Source organism: Rattus norvegicus, chromosome 15 (genome assembly GCF_021556685.1).
Source record: "Rattus norvegicus strain SHRSP/BbbUtx chromosome 15, alternate assembly SHRSP_T2T, whole genome shotgun sequence".
NCBI lineage: Eukaryota > Metazoa > Chordata > Mammalia > Rodentia > Muridae > Rattus > Rattus norvegicus.
In genome coordinates, this window is record NC_141548.1 from 51,545,103 (window position 1) to 51,563,466 (window position 18,364).

General features: G+C 42.7%; 1 protein-coding gene and 2 long non-coding RNA genes across 9 annotated transcripts in view; 1 reads left to right on the plus strand and 2 right to left on the minus strand.

Moving 5' to 3' along the window:
* Positions 1–5,332: 5,332 nt before the first annotated feature.
* LOC148001029 (uncharacterized) lies at positions 5,333–9,595 on the minus strand. The gene is made up of 2 exons (XR_015638912.1): positions 9,488–9,595; positions 5,333–6,416 (listed from the first exon to the last, which is right to left on the minus strand). It is a non-coding gene; the product is annotated as an uncharacterized LOC148001029 (long non-coding RNA).
* LOC134482146 (uncharacterized) lies at positions 6,226–8,931 on the plus strand. The gene is made up of 2 exons (XR_015638911.1): positions 6,226–6,348; positions 8,767–8,931. It is a non-coding gene; the product is annotated as an uncharacterized LOC134482146 (long non-coding RNA).
* A 2,630-nt stretch (positions 9,596–12,225) lies between the features above and the next one.
* Xpo7 (exportin 7) overlaps positions 12,226–18,364 on the minus strand; it is an 85,990-nt gene continuing 79,851 nt past the window's right edge. For 6 of the 7 annotated variants that reach the window (XM_087586196.1, XM_087586198.1, XM_087586194.1 and 3 more), the window contains exons 25-28: positions 17,104–17,264; positions 16,446–16,544; positions 14,928–15,055; positions 12,231–13,780 (exon numbers count right to left, since the gene is read on the minus strand). In XM_087586196.1, coding sequence (XP_087442322.1) covers positions 13,687–13,780; positions 14,928–15,055; positions 16,446–16,544; positions 17,104–17,264 — 482 coding nt within the window. In that variant the 3' untranslated portion in view covers positions 12,231–13,686. 7 annotated transcript variants of the gene reach the window in all.

Sequence of the window (18,364 nt, forward strand, 5' to 3'; positions counted from 1 at the left end):
GCACCTGGCCCTCCATTAGACTTGATTTGGGAGCATCACCTCTGCTGTCTCCCATTGAACAGGTGTAGGTAGAGCCAAGAGAGTTTGCATTTCTAACCAGCTTTCAGGTGAAGCTGCTGGTACCGGCCCAGAAAGAAGCCCCTGTGTGAGAGCCACCGTTTACAGCTAGTGGGGACTTACTGGGGTTACCAAGAGAGAGCTGTCTTTGCTACTCGACTTAGACATGTTTTCCGATCGGGCAGGAAGCATCAGCAATAATGATTGCCATGGACTTCTACCTACAGTCTATGAAGAATGGTTACTGCTTTGTACGTTTTCGATGGTTGGCATTGCTGGTGTCCTTAAATTTAGCCATTCTGTTTCTATTTCCCTCAGAGAAAATGTTCTACTACTGGGCTCTATCTTCAGCCTGTTGGTGGTATTTTATTGTAGTTATTAATTTGCATTTCCTTCATGATAAAGGATGCTGAATGTTAAAGTGGTTGTTGGTAATAGGCAAACTGTCATTTTCAAAATGCCTGATCAGTTATTAAGATTGAATTATTTGAGATTATTTTTATTGAGATTATTTATAGATGTTCTTTATGTATACTGGATATTTGTTTTGTGTCAAATATATGTATTTCAAATATTTTCACTGTAAGTTATGTCTTGTCTCCCTTCCTTCCTTCCTTCCTTCCTTCCTTCCTTCCTTCCTTCCTTCCTTCCTTCCTTCCTTCCCAAAACAAGGTCTGGGTATGTATCAAGGCTGTTTTGAACTCAAAAGGTTTTTATCTTTCCCCCTCAAGTGTTAGAATTATAGGTGGGCACCTTCACGCCCACACCTGACTCTAATTTTAGCTTTGATTCTTAGGTGTGTGATATATTTTAAGTTTGCTTTTCTAGGATGGTGCTGGGATTGCTAAAGAAGCACCTTTTTATGCCAGACATCAATCCTGATGCCCACTAACCATTTGCCTTTGACTCCAGTCCCTGGAAGATAACTTCCCAGTAACCCAGACATAGCCATCCTTACACTAAAATGTACAGCTGTGCCATCGATTTGCTATGCTATGACTGCTTTTTTGGCTTCTATAACTTGCTTATGCAGACATTCAAGGACTATTTTGAAGTTGCCTTGGGTACCTAATCTTGGCAGACAGAACAGCTCTTGGCTTGCTTGTGCAGATATTCAAGGTCTGGTGGCTGTTGTCTTTTGAAATCCTTCCCTCACCCTCTCCTCACCCCAGCAATCTCTTCTGGTTCAGATATTGTTGTCTTGCTAGCAGCTTCAATACATTTAACTAATTATAATCCAGATTGAGTCTGTGGTCTTTCCACAGGGGTCAGGAACTTCACAAGAGTGTCACATATTGCAAAGGCTGGCATTGAACTTGTGAACATTTGTCTCTGCGTCCTGAGTATCTGGACTCCAGGCATATGCTACTACAGTATTTTGAGCCCATTTTTATTTATGTAGTAGGAAATGTTCACTGCCCATCCCTCCCCTCCTGCTTTCCCCAAATGCATACCCTCTGACTCCAACCCTGGAAAAGACAGTTCTTTCCCTTACACTGATCTTGGCGTCTTGGTTGTCTATTGATTATATCGGTCAGTCTCTTTCTGGGCTGCTTCTGTTCCATTGGTCTGCATATCTGCTCTCAAGCTAGAGGCACCCTGATTTGATAGTAGATCTTGGCACCAGGCAGCATGAATGCCCAAGCTGACCTTTTGATTTTTTTCTTTTTTCTTTTTTTTTTTTTCTTTTTTTCGGAGCTGGGGACCGAACCCAGGGCCTTGCGCTTGCTAGGCAAGCGCTCTACCACTGAGCTAAATCCCCAACCCCTGACCTTTTGATTTTAAATAGATATTTTAAGGCTGAGGGTGTAGTTTAGTGGTAGAGCACTTGGCTTTTATGTGAAAGTCCCTAGGTTCCATCCTGAGCACCAAAAGAGAAGACTGTAGTGGCTGGAACAATGGTTCATCTTTGGGTAAAAGCACTTTTTGATCTTGCAGAGGAATTCAGTTCCCAACACTAACAGGGTAGTTCAGCTGTCTGTAGCCTCACTTCCAGGAGAAATGCCTTCTTCTAACCTCCTAGGCAAGTTACATGGTGTGTACGTATGTATGTATGTATGTATGTATGTATGTACAGGCAAAACATTCATAAATAAAATCTAAAAATTTTAGAAACAAGATTTGTAGCTATTTTTGATTTTTAAATTTTCACATATACAACCAATACATTAGTTTCTATAAAAAGGACTTTGAATTCCACCACCACCCCAAGACAGGGTTTCTCTGTGTAGCCCTGGCTGTTTGGGAACTCATTCTGTAGTCCAGGCTGGCCTCCAACTCAGAGATCCACCTGCCACTGTCTCATGAATGCTGGGATCAAAGGTGTGTACCACTGCTACCTGGTTCCTTTTCAAATTTCCACTGGAGAAAGTACATAAATGAAAATATTTTTATGGAGCTGGATGAAGTGGGATACACTTTTAATCAGAGCACTCAGAGGCAGAGGCAGGTGGATATCTGTGAATTTGAGGCCGGCCTGATCTACATAGGAAAAGTGTAGGATATCCAGAGCTACATAGTGAGAACCCACTCAAAAACTGTCTTTATGCAACCCATCTCTATGTACGATGAATATACCCCCAGGGGGACATGGCTCAGGGGTTACGAGCACGGACTGCTCTTCCAGAGGTCCTGAGTTCAATTCCCAGCAACCACATGGTGGCTCACATAACCATCTGTAATGGGATCCAATGCCCTCTTCTGGTGAGTCTGTAGACACCTACAGTGTGTGTATATATAATGAATAAAAATCTTTTTAAAAAAGACTATATACCAATAAAATTTGAAGTACTTACTTGAAAAATTTGGATTTTATTGAATATAGAGATCAATAGGCTGGAGATTAATTTCATGGTAAAGTGCTTGCCTAGCATGTATGTTTAGTCTCTATAACAACAGCAAAACACCAAAACACCCACTATGAAGATAACATCACAGTGTTTTTGGATCATCAACAGATTACAGCCTAGATTTCCTTGGTGTTATCCTATAGATTTCAGCACAGATCTAAAATTACTCATGTGTATTTCATGTTCTTGGATGACATAAAAACAGTGTATATTTTAAATTTTAATCTAATTGTTTTAGTACATACAAATAACCTTTATCCCCCACGTCCACCCCCAGTGGTATAGGACAAATGCAGGCAAATCTAGGGTTTTGGGCATGTTGAGTATGCTATGGTTGGTTTGTCTTGGGAGGAAAGGGAACTAGTTGCTGATGTGGAGGGGCCATGCAGAGAGGAGTGAAGAGGAAACCACTGAACATTTATATGAAGTACCACAGTCAAACTCACTGGACATTAAACACTCGAAAGATTTACTTTAACATACTGATAATAATAGATATTGTCTTCTATGGTTTGCTTAATTCAACTCAGTGGTTCGAGTGGCTTATTTTTGTACTCTAAGTCATGGTATCTGAGAAGAAAGACACGACTCCCCCTTTCCTTTGAGATCCATGTACTTTTCCTTTTTGAGCTGCATTCATTTGGCTAGGACATTTTGGTAAAACATCCACTGTCCTTTTGAAAGAGGATCTTACTATGTAGCTCTGGTTGGCCTGGAATTAGCTATGTAGATTAGGATGGCTTTGCACTCAAAGAGATTCAGCTCCCTCTGCTCCCTGAGTGCTGGGTTTAAAGGCATGTGCTACCAAGCCTGGCCACACTGCCTCTTCCCCTTCTCCCTTTCTTTTCTGCCAGAGACAGTCTTCTCATATAGAACCCAGATGGACCTTGAACGTTGAGCCCTTCTGCCTCCTCCTTCCAAGTGCTAGGACAGCAGGTCTGTGCTATTGCAGATAGCCTTTTGCTCTCTTTAAACAGGAGAGTCCATTTTAACCTTCAAGTGTGTTGTAGGGATTATGCTCAGTACAAAGTATAGGCCCTGCGTTTATTTTCTGTCTTCTTTCTTCCTTCCTTCCTTCCTTCCTTTCTTTCTCTCTCTCTTTCTTTCTTTCTTCCTTTTTCTTTCAAAAAATCTATTCATTTACTATATATGTAATGCAGTTGTCTCCAGACACACCAGAAGAAGGCATAAGATCTCATCACAGATGGCTGTGAGCTACCATATGGTTGCTGGAACCCAAACCCAGGACCTCTGGAAGAACAGCCAAGTGCCCCCAACCAGTGAGCCATGTCCCCAGCTCTTGTTTTCTCTAATACCAGCACTCACAAAAAGTTTTGCTGAGTTGTTTTTGAGATACAGTCTCATATATTCCAAGTTGTTGTTGATGGTGCGTGCCTTTAATTCCAATATTTGGGATACACAAACAGGCAGATCTCAGTGAGTTTGAGGCCAGCAGCCTGGTCTGCAGGACAATTTCCAGGACAGCCAGCACTATGCAGAGAAACCCTGTCTTGAAAAACCAGAACCAAACAACCAAAAAAAAAAAAAAAAACCCACCAAAATCCAAAACGTAACAACAACACCCAAACCCCAAACTGGCCTTGAATTTACTATGTAACTGAGAATGTAATTGGACTTTCTAATTTTCTGGGCTTGATGTTGTGTTAGGGACTGAACCCATAGCTTCCTGCCTGCTAGGTAAGTCCTCTGCCAACAGAACTACATCTCTAGCATAATATCAGTTTTTTTTTTTGGTTTGAAATTTAATGTGCTTAAATTTTCATTATATATTTTCTATATCTACTGAGATGATCTCTAATTTTTCCTTAGTTCATGTGGTGTTACGCATAAAAAGTTATGCTTTTTATAGAAAGGTATTTAAGAAAATTATGTGTATAGGTGTTTTGTCTGCATGGTATGTCTGAGTACTTGAGTGTCTAGTGACCACAGAGGTCAGAAGAGGTAGTTAGATCCCCTGGAATTGGAATTACAGACAGTTGTGTGCCACCATGTGGGTACTGGGAATTGAACCAGGGGCTCTCTGGAAGACCAGCCAGTGTTCTTAACTGCTGAACATCACTATAGCCTTATTCTTTTGAAGATTAAATCAACATTGCATCTAGACTCAGCCACTTAATTATGTTATATCCTTTTTATATACTGATTCTGACATACATTTTGGTAAGAATGCATCTAAATTAATGAGAATAGTCTAGAAGCTTTAAATTAAAAAATTTATGTATGTGCCTCTGGCTCAAGGAGGCCAGAAGAGGGTGTTGAATTCCCTGGAACTGGAGTGACAGATCATTGTGAGCCAACATGTGGGAGTTGGAGATGGAACATGGGTCCTCTACAAGAGCAGCCAGTGCTTTTAACTGTGGAGTCATCTCTCCAGCCCACTAAACTTTATTTTATTCCTTAATGTCTTTGGTTTTTTATTTGAAACGATGACTTCATTTTCTGAGTTTCTGTATGATTGGCATTCATTTTGCAGAAATGTTTGTGACATCTCCAGGGGTAGGGTCTTCTCTCAGATTCACCCAGTGTACTGTCTACAACCCAAACCCTAGTCTTGCCCAATGCTTTCTCTTTCCCAGTCAGGTACAATTCTGGAGCTAGGGAATCATAGAATCATTAGAATTTAGCTGATCACAAAATTGTTTTGGGTCCACCTCTCAACATTCCTCAACTTCTGTCTCACAGACCTAGCCTCGGTTCACACACGTTTCATCCGTTAGGCCGGTGGGTTAAGCAAGGAAAGCAAGGACTGCTCACCAGGCTGCTAAGGAGCCTTTGGAGGTTTAGAAACTGGGTTTTAGGATCAAAGCCCAACCTCTTGAAAGCCCGTTCTTTACTCTGACACAAAGAAGGCTGCACTTGCCCTCTAGTCATATTATTTCTGTTATTCCTCACAAGGTGTTTCACGCCTTTTTTGTCATGACTTCTTGGTCTGGTCAGGGCTTCCCTGGAAGCTGTCCACTGCAGAGCTCTCCTTAGCGTCTGAGACGTTCTCCACGGGTTCAGCACTTCAGCTTTGGGACAGAGACTCTACCACAGCCGCTGTGGATTTCGGTGTGGGGACGCGATGCAAATAAACTCAGATTTCTGCAAGCGCTGGGCCAAGAGGAGATAATACCTGGAGTAGGTCAGCACCTCAGTTACAGCCGGAAATCACCCAGCGCATGAGTCCTTACTGCGCGTGCGTGGAACAAGGGCGGGATCCGGTCTGGGCAGCCCAGATGCAACCTAGGCATCCGCCGCTCCTTCTGACGCAAGGAACGCACGGGATCACTTCCGGGGCCGTGCAGAACATAGGCTTAGATTTCAGCCGCTGCGCTTGGTGTCAGCTGTGGAGGGTCGGGCTGCGATTTCTGCAGGAACTTCACTCACTTTAGTACCTCTTTTCACCCTGTGCTTATCTTCTGCAAGCGCATCTGCGGCTGTAAGTCACATCCATCAGGACGTGACCTGATTCTTTGGTGCAGACTTGGAAGGAGCAGATTTTGGTTGCTGGGATAGATAAGGGACAAGATTAGGATCACCTCCAACAAACGAGCAGGTCCTAAAACTAGATGTGGGAACAGCAGGGAGGGAAGATTTGGGTCTACGGATAAAGCAGAGTATAGTTCATACACTGACAAAAACAGGCTTTACAGATGTAAAAAGGGACGTGGAAGAGACTATTGAAGCTGAGTGGAAGGGTTACGCGATATTCTTTGTGACACGTGCCCCAGGCTGGATTTAAGAGGTATTAACCAGTTGAAGAAATGGCTGGCTGTACTGTTTTCATTTCCACTCTTGGATGTTTTGTTACCAACTACTCTTGAGAGCAGGAGAGAGGCTTGCATTTTCTGACATTGGGCTATATTCTCCACTTTTTACTAGTTGTGGGAAATCCGTATTAGATTGTGTAAGTGGCTCTTCTGAGCCTTGGGGTGGGGGTGGGGTTGTTGGGAAGAGGGCAGTTATATTATCTAGCCTTGATTATTTTGCTTCCTTCTGGGATTACAGGTGTGCACTACCATGTGCAATTATCCATTCAAAAAATTTCTCTACAAAAATTATGTATAAATGTGCACTTGAATGCAGGGCCAGAGAGGTTGTTGGATTTCATGTTATTAGTCACAGGCAGCTGTGAACTGCCTGATGTAGGTGCTGGGAGCTAATTCGGATCTTCTCCAAGAGCAAGTGCTCTTGGCTTTGCTCCACCATCATCATCTTCCCTCCTTTTGTCTCAAGACTGGATTTCAGTGTGAGCCGAAGCTGATCTGGCACTTGTGGCGTTTCTCCGCCAGCCTTCTGAGTGAGCACTGTTATTACAGGCCTGAGCCACTGCATCCAACTTTGCCTTTTTTATCCTGTGGGCTTGTCCTCCAGACCCTGGTCCAGATGCTTGTGACTGTCATAACTTGTGGTTCAGGAATTCGGTTACTCCCTTCTGCTCAGGCTGCACTCCTTTGCAACCAATGATGAGATGGGTTTGGCCATTAAGTGTTTTGTGTGCTGTATGCTTTTATGAAGTCTTCAACTAAAAGTATAAATGCACTAAACAGTGGTTGCTCATGCCTTTAATCCCAGCACTCTGGGAGGTGGAGGCAGGAGGATCTCTGAGTTTGAGGTCAGTCTAATCTACAGAGTGAGCTCCAGGACAGCCAAGTCTACAGAGAGAAGCCCTGACTCCAAAAACAACACATGCACACACAAAGTATAAATGTGGTGTATTTTATTTTACTGTTTACTGGTCTTGGGGAAATGGACTGCTGAGGATTAAAATCAGGGCTTGTGGGGCTGGGGATTTAGCTCAGTGGTAGAGCGCTTACCTAGGAAGCGCAAGGCCCTGGGTTCGGTCCCCAGCTCCGAAAAAAAGAACCAAAAAAAAAAAAAAAAAAAAAAAAATCAGGGCTTGTACATGCTCAACGAGCTCTTCCACTGGCTGCAACCTGTCCTGTTCACTCTTAAGGTCACTGTTTACTATTAATGGGTTCTGTGCAGAAGAGTTTAACTAAGTGTTTTGACTCTGTGGGTTCCTTTTCTGTAGCTGATAATCATAAAGGCCCTGACCCAGATGCCAAGTGTCATGAATGAAGTTGACAAGGGTACAAAGAACCATGAAAGGCTAAGAAAGGAAAGTCATTTTCAAACTTGATTCTACCCTTCACTCTGATGGCCTCAGGCCCACTGTCTGGGGCAGCTTCCTTCAATGGAAAGTGTTTCCCAAGTATACCAAAGTGGCAGATTAGCCAGCATTTAAAGTTTGGAAAATATTCAAGTGTCATCAACTTAGAAGACAGCTGAAAGGAAGACCCCCTTAGACAGGATCCTTCATCTAGATAATAGAAGTTTCACTGTAGTTGGGGATACAATTTCAGTTCCTTCAAATTTGTTTTCCGAAGTGTAGTAAGGTACAGGTTAACCCAGCTGTCCTTCCTCAACATTTTTGCTTTGCTGTCTGACAGACTAGTAGATACCACATAGATTTGTAGATTTTGTCAGTTCTGGTTTGGACAGAACTGGTTAGGGTGATGTTTTGGTTATCTAGGTTAACTCATGTTGTAGGACCATGGCTATAATAGCCCATGTGCTTAGAAGAAATTCATCACAGGTTATTGGAACACTACTCTTCAGGAGTACTAGAGTAAGCCTATGTTCTGGAGAAAGAGAATACATCCTGGTTGTATTGGCTGGTTTTGTGTGTCAACTTGACATAAGCTGAAATTATCACAAAGAAAGGAGCCTCTGGTGAGGAAATGCCTCCATGAGATCCAGCTGTAAGGCATTTTCTCACTTAGATATCAAGGGGGGAGGACACAGCCCATTGTGGGTGGTGCCATCCCTGGGCTAATAGTCTTGGGTTCTCTAGGAGAGCAAGCTGAGCGAGCCAGGAGAAGCAAGCCAGTGAGTGACATCCCTCCATGGCCTCTGCATCAGCTCCTGCTTCCTGCCCTGTGTGAGTTCCAGTCCTGACTTCCTTTGGTGATGAACAGCAATGTGAATGTGTAAGCTGAATAAACCTTTTCCTCCCCAACTTGCTTCTTGGTCACAATGTTTGTGAAGGAATAGAAACCCTAACGTCACTGGTAGATTGAACATCTCCATTAGAAAATTGAGGTACCTGCCTCAAGTCATTACTTCTTAAAATTTCAAAGCCTAGCCAGGCATGATGGCATATGTCTACAATACTAGTACTTAGGAGAGGCAGGATAGCCAAAATTCAAGGTTAGACTTGGTTACATTAACTTTGGTTTAACCTGGCCTATGTAAGGACACATATCAAAAAACAAAATTTAGCCAGGAGGTGGTGGTGCACACCTTTAGTCCCAGCACATGAGAGGCAGAGGTAGGCAGATCTCTTGAGTTTGAGGCCAGCCTGGTCTATATATATAGTTCCAGGACAGTCAGAGCCGTCACATAGAGAAGCCTTGTCTTGAAAAACCAGCAAAATAAAAACAAAAACAATATAAAAACCTAACATTTTGATTGAGTAAAATCCCATTTTTGGTTTGCACTTTAGTAGGAAAATATTACCTTTATTTGGGTTAAGCTAATACATACATATGTACACAATAAAATTTAATAATCACCAGTAAGAGAATGTAGGGTTCATTGTAGCTTATGCCAAGAATCACTGTGTAGATTAGATACTCAGTGCCCAGGAACAGCATAGAACAATATATACTTTTCCACGATATCTGAGGAATAGGAAATTAAAGATGATTGGATTTCTGGCAACCTACAGATTGGGAAAAAAAGTCTTAACTAACCCCACATCTGATAGAGGGCTAATATCCAAAATATATAAAGAACCCAAGAAGCTAACCTCAAAAACAAAAGAACCCCCCCCCAAAAAAAACCCAAACAACAACAACAAAAACCCCCAAAACAATTCAATCAAAAAATGTGTTATAAAACTAACCCAAAAATTCACAACAGAGGAATCTCAAACGGCTGAGAAGCATCTAAAGAAATGTTCAAAGTCCTTAGTGATCAGGAAAATGCAAATCAAAATGACCCTAAGATTTCACCTTATACCAATCAGAATGGCTAAGATAAAAAACTCATGTGACAGCATATGTTGGCATGGATGTGGAGAGAGGAACACTTCTATTGCTGGTGGGATTGCAAATTGGTGCAACCACTCTGGAAATCAATCTGGAGGTTCCTCAGAAAACTGGAAATAGATCTACCTGAAGACCTAGCTATACCACTCCTGGGCATACACCCAAAAGATGCCCCATCATGCCACAAGGGCACGAGAACATCATGAGGTTTGCAGGCTAAATGGATGGAATTACAAAATATTATCCTGGGCTGGAGAGATGGCTCATTGACCACTCTTCCAGAGGTCCTGAGTTCAATTCCCAGCAACCACAATGGTGGCTCACAACCATCTGTAATGGGATCTGATGCCCTCTTCAGGTGTGTCTGAAGACAGCTACAGAACTCATATACATAAAATAAACCTTTAAAAAAAATATTGGGGCTGGAGAGATGGCTCAGAGGTTAAGAGCACTGACTGCTCTTCCAGAGGTCCTGAGTTCAATTCCCAGCAACCACATGGTGGCTCACAACCACCTATAACCAGGTCTGGTGCCTTTTCTGGCCTATAGTTGCATACATGCAGGCAGAAAGCTATATGATGCATACATAATAAATAAATAAATGTTTAAAAAAATTATCCTAAGTGAGGTATCTCAGTCCCAAAAGGACATGCATGATAGGGGTCTAGCATGGCTGCCCTCCAAGAGGTTTTACCAGCAGCTGACTCAGCTAGAAGCCTATACTTACATCCAATGATCTGAAGACCCCATAGTCTCAACAAACCCTGACACCTGAGATCTCTGACACTGAGCTACCAACCAGGCAGCATATACTAGCTAGTCCAAGGTCCCTGACAGATATACAGCAGAGGACTGCCTGGTCTGGCCTCAATGAGAGAAAACACACCTAACCTTGAGGCCTCAGGAAATGGGGAGGCCTGGCAGGGTGTGGGGACACCCTCTTGGAGATGGGGTTGGGGAATTTGGGGAGTTGGTGAGGATGAATGGGATGAGGAACTGTGGAGGGCAGAATGGGAGGGGGATAATGGCTGTAAAAAAAAAAAAAGAAAAACATTAATACAAAAATAAAAAAGTAAAAGAAAAAGATAATTGACTTCATATTAGGTTAAACTTTATGAAATTAGTAATGTGTGTGCATGTGTTTGGCTGTGTAGCCAAGGTATATCTAGAATTAATTCTGTTTTCATTTCCCAAATTCTAGCACCCCCTCCCCACCCCTGCTTTGGGAGACATGATCTCTTTGTAGTCCTGCCTGATCTCAAACTTCAATTTGCCTGTCTTTGCCTCCCAACTGATGGGGCTAAAGACATGTAGTACTATGTCAGGGCAAAAACTTTTGTCAGCTGAATTTTACACGGCTTGGGGCTATGTTAGATCTCAACTGTTAGCACTTTGCTGTGACTGCACCATCATCCCTAGTGAGTTTCTTGCCTCTGGAATTACTCTGTAGGAGAGAAGGAAGAACGCTGGGATCCTGCTGACCAACTATTACCTCAAAAATTTTCTAGTATTTGTGAGAAAGGTTCCCAGCCCTTTTGTCTTATTTACTTTAGAATTAGTATCCCAGGTTCTCTTGAGCATGTGCCAAGATGGTTTTTCTAGGAAGGTATTCAGGATTGGCTCTTGGGCCCTTGCAGGTAAGATACCCTACCCACAACTGCCCTATATGCTCATGTTTGTCAATGGTCTTGGCCATGGAGACCCCTCATAATGAAAGCACTGTGCAGTACAGGCCGTAAATCACAGAAACCAGTCTTCATTATTCACTTAATCTGGCCTGTTCATTCTGTTCATTCAGGGGAAACATCTGCCCCTGACCTTGTCAAGGCCTAATAAATGTAGCCCAGCTCCCATCAGAGAGGCAGATGCTAGGACTAACACAATGGGGCTTTCCTCAGCCACGGCTCATAGGTAGGTCGTTCATTTATGACCTGGAAAGAGGTAGAGTGTCTTCATTTTGACAACTCTGGAGAACATTATGCTTGAAGTATGTCTGCAGAACCAGTCATAAGAGTTGAGTCAGGGGGTTGGGGATTTAGCTCAGTGGTAGAGCGCTTGCCTAGGAAGCGCAAGGCCCTGGGTTCGGTCCCCAGCTCCGAAAAAAAGAACCAAAAAAGAGTTGAGTCAGACATAGTCTGAGTTAATTTTACAAGGCAGAGGGACCTCTGTACCTACTGGCTTAAAAAAAAAATTGTGTTTAAATATCTCCATGTGTTTACAGTGAGACACATCCCTGAACATACTACACTTGACTGCTGAAACCAGGTCAGTAGAAACCATTGAAGTTTATTGGCGGTCACAATGCTTACACTGTATGCAGCAAACACCCTTACAAGTCTATCCGCAACCTGATCACGCAAGAAAAGATTCACCACACAGTCGCCAGAGGAGAAGGAAAATTAATAAGCTTGTTTGTGAGGATTGAGGAAAATAAAAATGAAACCTAATTGATAAAGTCCCGTGGGTAAGAGCTGAACTAGAGATGTGTACAGCTAGCAGCAGCTGTGGGAAAGTACAAGGCAAAGAGCTTTCTCCATCCAATGTTCCTCTGTAGGCTCACTTTTCTTTTTTAATATTCAAAACATTTATTATGGTTTTTATTTTATAAAAATGTATATTTTTCAAGGGAGAATGTTAAATACTTCATGCTAGGTAGACCTTGTTATTAAGAACCCCTCCCCTGTAGTAACTTCCTCCAGTTCATACATTCATGAGTGCAGGGTACATACATAAATATCCACACACACATCCACACACACTGCCTCAAGGGCTGGGGAAGACAAAAGTTATGGCCACACATATTAGGCCTCTGGTGGACTCATGCAATTGCTCAACAAGAGAGCAAATGGCTCAATTCTCCATCGTCTCCCTACAGAGACCAAGAATCCTAAAACACAAACCCAACTTTTAACAGCAAGAGGCATCTTTCTGAGGATGAGGGTACGTAAGATGGAGAAAGGATGGAGATAAAACACCAGAAACTTCTAGCTGGAGTTATTTGTCACTGCAGGAGGCTGGGGGACCCAGGGCAGCATCCATGATGGAGAGGATGGTGCTCCCGCAAGGCTCAGAGTTCCTAATAACAAGGGTTAATACAGCATCAGGAACGCATCATTGGGGGTTTGGTGGGGAAAGGACATTAAGAAAAAATATACATTTGGAGTTTTTCCTTTTTTGCCTCTCTACACTGTGTCACTAAATATATCTCTGCACTTTCACACATCCTTGTCCAATAAAGCTTCAGGCCACCACAATACACATTTTCTTCATTCTCCATACATAACCCCTCACATCAGCATTGGTGCACTAGACTCTGTAAAAATTTTTCAATCACACATTTTGTTTTTAAACTTGAGTCAATATAAACCTTGTTCAAAATGTTATGAAAAAATGTACATGTTTATACAAGGCAGGTTGTGGCAGGACACTGGGTTCTCCCTGCATGGGTGACCCCAGGAGTGGGCTGGAGCCTCAGATGCTTGTGCCTCTGTCTCCTCCCACCACCCTTCCCACCCAGTCCCCCAGGAACCAGCAGCGCCCTGCCCTTCAGTGAGTGCACACACACCCCGTACTTCCTGGGGAAATAGCTAGCTGACCTTTGCCATTTTCCCCATACCCCTGGAGGAAGGAGCCGGGATCAGCCAGGCTCTCTCCCTTGCAACTGTTCACCCTCTGAACCAGACCGAAGGGACGCTGCTCTGCAAGGTAGAGTCCAAGAGTTGTCAGCTCATCATGTCATTGCTATTCACTCCGTAAGTGGAATTCTTCATTGAGTCATTGACTTCCCGACGGAATGCTGACAAGTTCTGGGTGAACCTGCAGAAAGGATGCATGTGGGATGGAGAAAGAGGTAGAAAGGAAATGTCTCTTCCTAAGCACAGAAATAGTTACTGAGAAGCAGAAGACAGCAAATTGTGCCTTATCAGCTAACCTTAGTCTCAAGACTATTAGGGAAAGGGGGCCTTATTTACACCTCTACTTCTTCCTGGAAACTTCATAGCAATCAGATATGGTCAAACTTGAACCTGGGAGGGCTACCTTGGGCTTGTGGCAGCAACACAGACATATTAACTACTTGACAAGAGATGGGAATTAACCTTAGGCAGAAATGACAGGAGATTGGTACAGTTCTCAGACATAAAAGACTAAGGACATTGAGCTGTATTGTCCAATAGGGAAGCTGCTAACCATAAATGGCTAGGGAGCACTGGTCTATGGCCAGTGAGAGTGAGAGCTGAATCAAGTAATATTTAAATTCAGTTCTCTATTCACATTCTAATTACCCCCCCCCCCCCCCCAGCTGGGGACCGAACCCAGGGCCTTACGCTTCCTAGGCAAGCGCTCTACCACTGAGCTAAATCCCCAACCCCTCGAATTACTTTTATATTAAAACACTTTCATTAAAATTATATAATTAAGATAAACCAGATAGTTAATTTAGTTCTAAGAAAACTTTGATATCTGGCATGACCAGGTACAGAATCTTGTACCAACTCTGTTTATGAAATATAATTCAGATTAGGTGTTTCTGACAAAAACTTAGCATCTCAGTTTAGGTATGCCATTAGGTGTAATATAGAAATGCTTCTAAAGGGGCTGGGGATTTAGCTCAGTGGTAGAGCGCTTACCTAGGAAGCGCAAGGCCCTGGGTTCGGTCCCCAGCTCCGAAAAAAAGAACCAAAAAAAAAAAAAAAAAAAAAAAAAAAAAAAATGCTTCTAAAGATTTAGGTCATATTCTCAATAATAAATAATAAAGTTTACATTCTCAATTTTAAGACATTGTTTGGGGCTACCACTAAAATTTGTCATGGAGAAATCTAAACTACACATGTTGCTTGCCTCTCTACTAGACAGCACAGCTTTAAGTAAGTCACATATGGTGATTAGAGACGTTTATGGGAACTGTGCTTGCTTCAATGGTTTGAAAAATAATAGCACTTCTTGGCAAGACCCAGATACCTACCTGTCTCTGTTTTTCGTCAGAAGATTCCGTTCAATGCCTTCCATCAAATTTTCAAAACACAGGTGCATGGCCTGCTGTTTCTCTGGTGGTTGGCTATTGACAATGCTGTTTCTTAGGTCAGAAAAATACTGTGGGTCAAGAAACAAGACAGAAAGTGAAAGAAGGCAGATGATTATTCTCCAGAAACGGCAATATCTACCACAAGTCAATTCATATTTTAAAATTTCAAGTACTTAAAGGATGATGTTTTCATACTATTTTAAAATAGAAACTTTTAATTTGTAAGGTAGCTTGTTCAAGTTACTATGCCTCCCTTTTTCTGTTGACCATGGCATGGTCACCATACTTTAAGGCAGGGTGTCTCAAATGGCTCAGGATGTCTTAGAACTCATGATTCTGAACTTGTGGATCTGCCTGCCTGCCTCCCTCCCCCTTCCTGAATGCTGGAGCTGTAAGTACTTGCTACTATACCTGGCATCAGACGCCCTTTCAGGGGAATCTCAAGGCTCTGTGACAGAGCTGGACCTGGCTAGAGCTTGGGTCTGAAGTGTTTTGAAGTTTAGGACATCGTTCCCTTTTAAAGGATTTATCTCACTACTTAAAGAGCTCAGACTGGCCTTAAACTCACCATGTAGCTGTGGATGATCTTAATCTTTTGATCATCCTGCCTTCACCTCCCACATGCTGGCCACCAAACCTGACTGTGTACAGACAGTGTACTTTAACAGGAAGTGGACATATTTAGTTGATGCCTTCCCCTAACTGCTTGCTAGATGGTGGTAGGTGTTTCACAGTGCCATGTGAATACATATTACTTCATGAGCCTCTGGCTTTGCCTACCTTTGCTTTTTGTCTTCAGAGATTTTACTCTAGTATTTTCTGTATGTGTTTGTGTTTAAGGCCCTCAAATGACAGAGATGTGTTAGATTCCTTGGAAGTGGAGTTAAGGATGGTTGAGTGATGTCTGATGTGGGGCCGGGAATTAAAATTTGGTCCCTCTGGGAGAATAGCTAACAGACTTAATCACTGAGGCAGTTCTTCAGACCCTTTTTCTTTCTGAGCAAGAGTCTTACTACCTGGCTGTCCTGGACTTGCTATATAGACGAGGCTAGCCTTGAATTCAGAGAGATCATCCTGCCTCTGCCTCCTGAATGCTGGGATTAAAGTACACACACTCTCTTGAGGAGTGGCAGCTGGTGAGACAGTTCAGCATTGAGCTGTTCTTCTGTTCTAAGAGCACTGGCTGTTCTTCTAGAGGACCTCTGTTTACTTCCAGCACCCACACGGCAGCTCACAACCACCTGTAATTCCAGTTCCAGGGGAATACATGTCTTCTTTTGGCTTCCAAGAGTACCAGGTACACACATGCAGACAAAACACCCAGACATAAAAAGAATAAAGAAAATATTTAAAAAAAAATCCAACCCTCCCTCCCCCCCAAAAAAACCCCAACAAACTTAAAACTTAGGCTGTCAGGATTGGTTGTAAGTACCAGATATCCTTCTGGTCCTTGCTTACCTTTTCATTAAGTAATATTAAGCCAAGCAGGGGTCGAGACATAGACCACTGATTCCTACAATCTTCAAAGATGATGATGTTCAGCACCGTGGACAGCATCTAGGAGCAAGAAGACCGTGATCTGCTTTGGCTACCTACAATGAGAGGTCTTTTCTGTGCAAGGTGAACTAGAAAAACCACGAAGGAAGCTTCATTTTTTTCTTTTAACTTTTATGATAAAATGTTATTTACAAGTAGTATCCTCCTGTTTATTTCTTTTAAAAACTTTTAAATTTTGCTCTACATTCTCTGTCGGTGTTGAGGATTGAACCTAGGGCCTTTGTGCAACCCAGCAAGTGCTGCCACATCCCTAGCTCTGTGTTCCTACTTTGCAAAAAAAGAAGCTAGCCCTAAGAAAGCTAGATATGATTAACTCAGACTCCATTTCCCAGCAGTGATAGAGAAGTGCAGTTTTCATGGAAGACAGAGTGCTCCTGAGATAGGATGAGCTCATTTCAGATGTTTTTCAGATCTAGATCATTAAAAATCCACTGCCATTTTAAGAACATGAGCACAGTGAGATGTGACTTATTTTGGCCTTCCCTCTGGCCTTCCCTCTCTGGAAGACACTGACCCATGGTGGGACACACCACCGACAATTAGCCCTCAGACTCCTTACCTGCTGGATCATGGCTGGATGTTGCTGCATGATATGCAGAAAGCAGTCACTCTCCCGGTTCAGGGGTGCTGTCCTTTTCTTGGTGCTCCGTGACAACTGTTTGAAGAGATACGTCACAATATGGTCCAGGCAGGAACAGCAGCCTGTGCATACCATGGTGTCTGGAAAAAAGATGCAGGAGAGCTGCTGATCTGGGCAAACCGATTAATATTGGCTGCAATCCCATATGGGTACTCAGTTAGCCTGGGTCCTCAGTCATTGAGTATACATAAGGCCCAATTTAAAACTGGAGTTTAAAGTAGAATATGAATATTAAATTATTGGCTTAATGCATTTTGTTTCATTAAAAAAAGTTCCCATTCTACAAGTGCTTTATTTGTGCCAAATATTTTGCTAAATGCTTTCCAAATACTGGTTCTAATAAATGTTCTTGAGAATTCTGAGAGTTAAGTGTAGCTTCTGGCAACACAGACACTAACCTGGAGAGATAATGAGACTAGAAACAGACAGAGCTGTAGAACTCAGAGCCTGAGTTACTGGTGGAGGAGGACATTGTCAAAGACAGTTTTATACGGCCTGAGAGTACCTGCCTTGGGGAGAACAAGCTATGTACTGGCTGGTCTCCATCTCTAAAGCATCCTGGGAGAGTCACAGCTTATGTGTACTTTTCACCAAGGGACACAGTAGCACATGCTGACTAGGAAAGGCTAGGGGAAGACTACTTAAAAAACATAAGCCACTTCTAATTCTCCCAAGGAACCTGGGCAATGCACAGGGGCCTCCCAAGGCAAGGTCTGATACCTTGGGGCTAGACTACCCTTTTATATGGCTTTATCCTAGAGAGAAGTATGGATGTATCATAGAAGTGGCAGTGAGGCATGGATAATTCACAGTTGATAATTCAAAAGTTCTTTGAATCAGGACTATTTAGCCTAAACATTGAAGTGGGTGACAAGACACTAAGACAATAAGGTCTAGGAAGGTATATACTTCCATAGCCTCTATTATGCTCAGGAAAGTATCAAACTCTTAATGTGCCAAAGGGGATTTTGCCTGATTTGCATTATGCCTGCTTATTTCAGCTTGATTTTATTCCTCTAAAACCCTTCTGCACAGGCCAGATAGATTTCCTGGTTTTCTTTTGCCTATGCTAGTGCTTGCTGTTCCTGAAACCCTCATGGACTTCCTGTGACACCATCTTCTTGTGACCTGGAGCTTATGTATCCCTCTGTACTCACCCTATTATACTATGGAAAGGGTA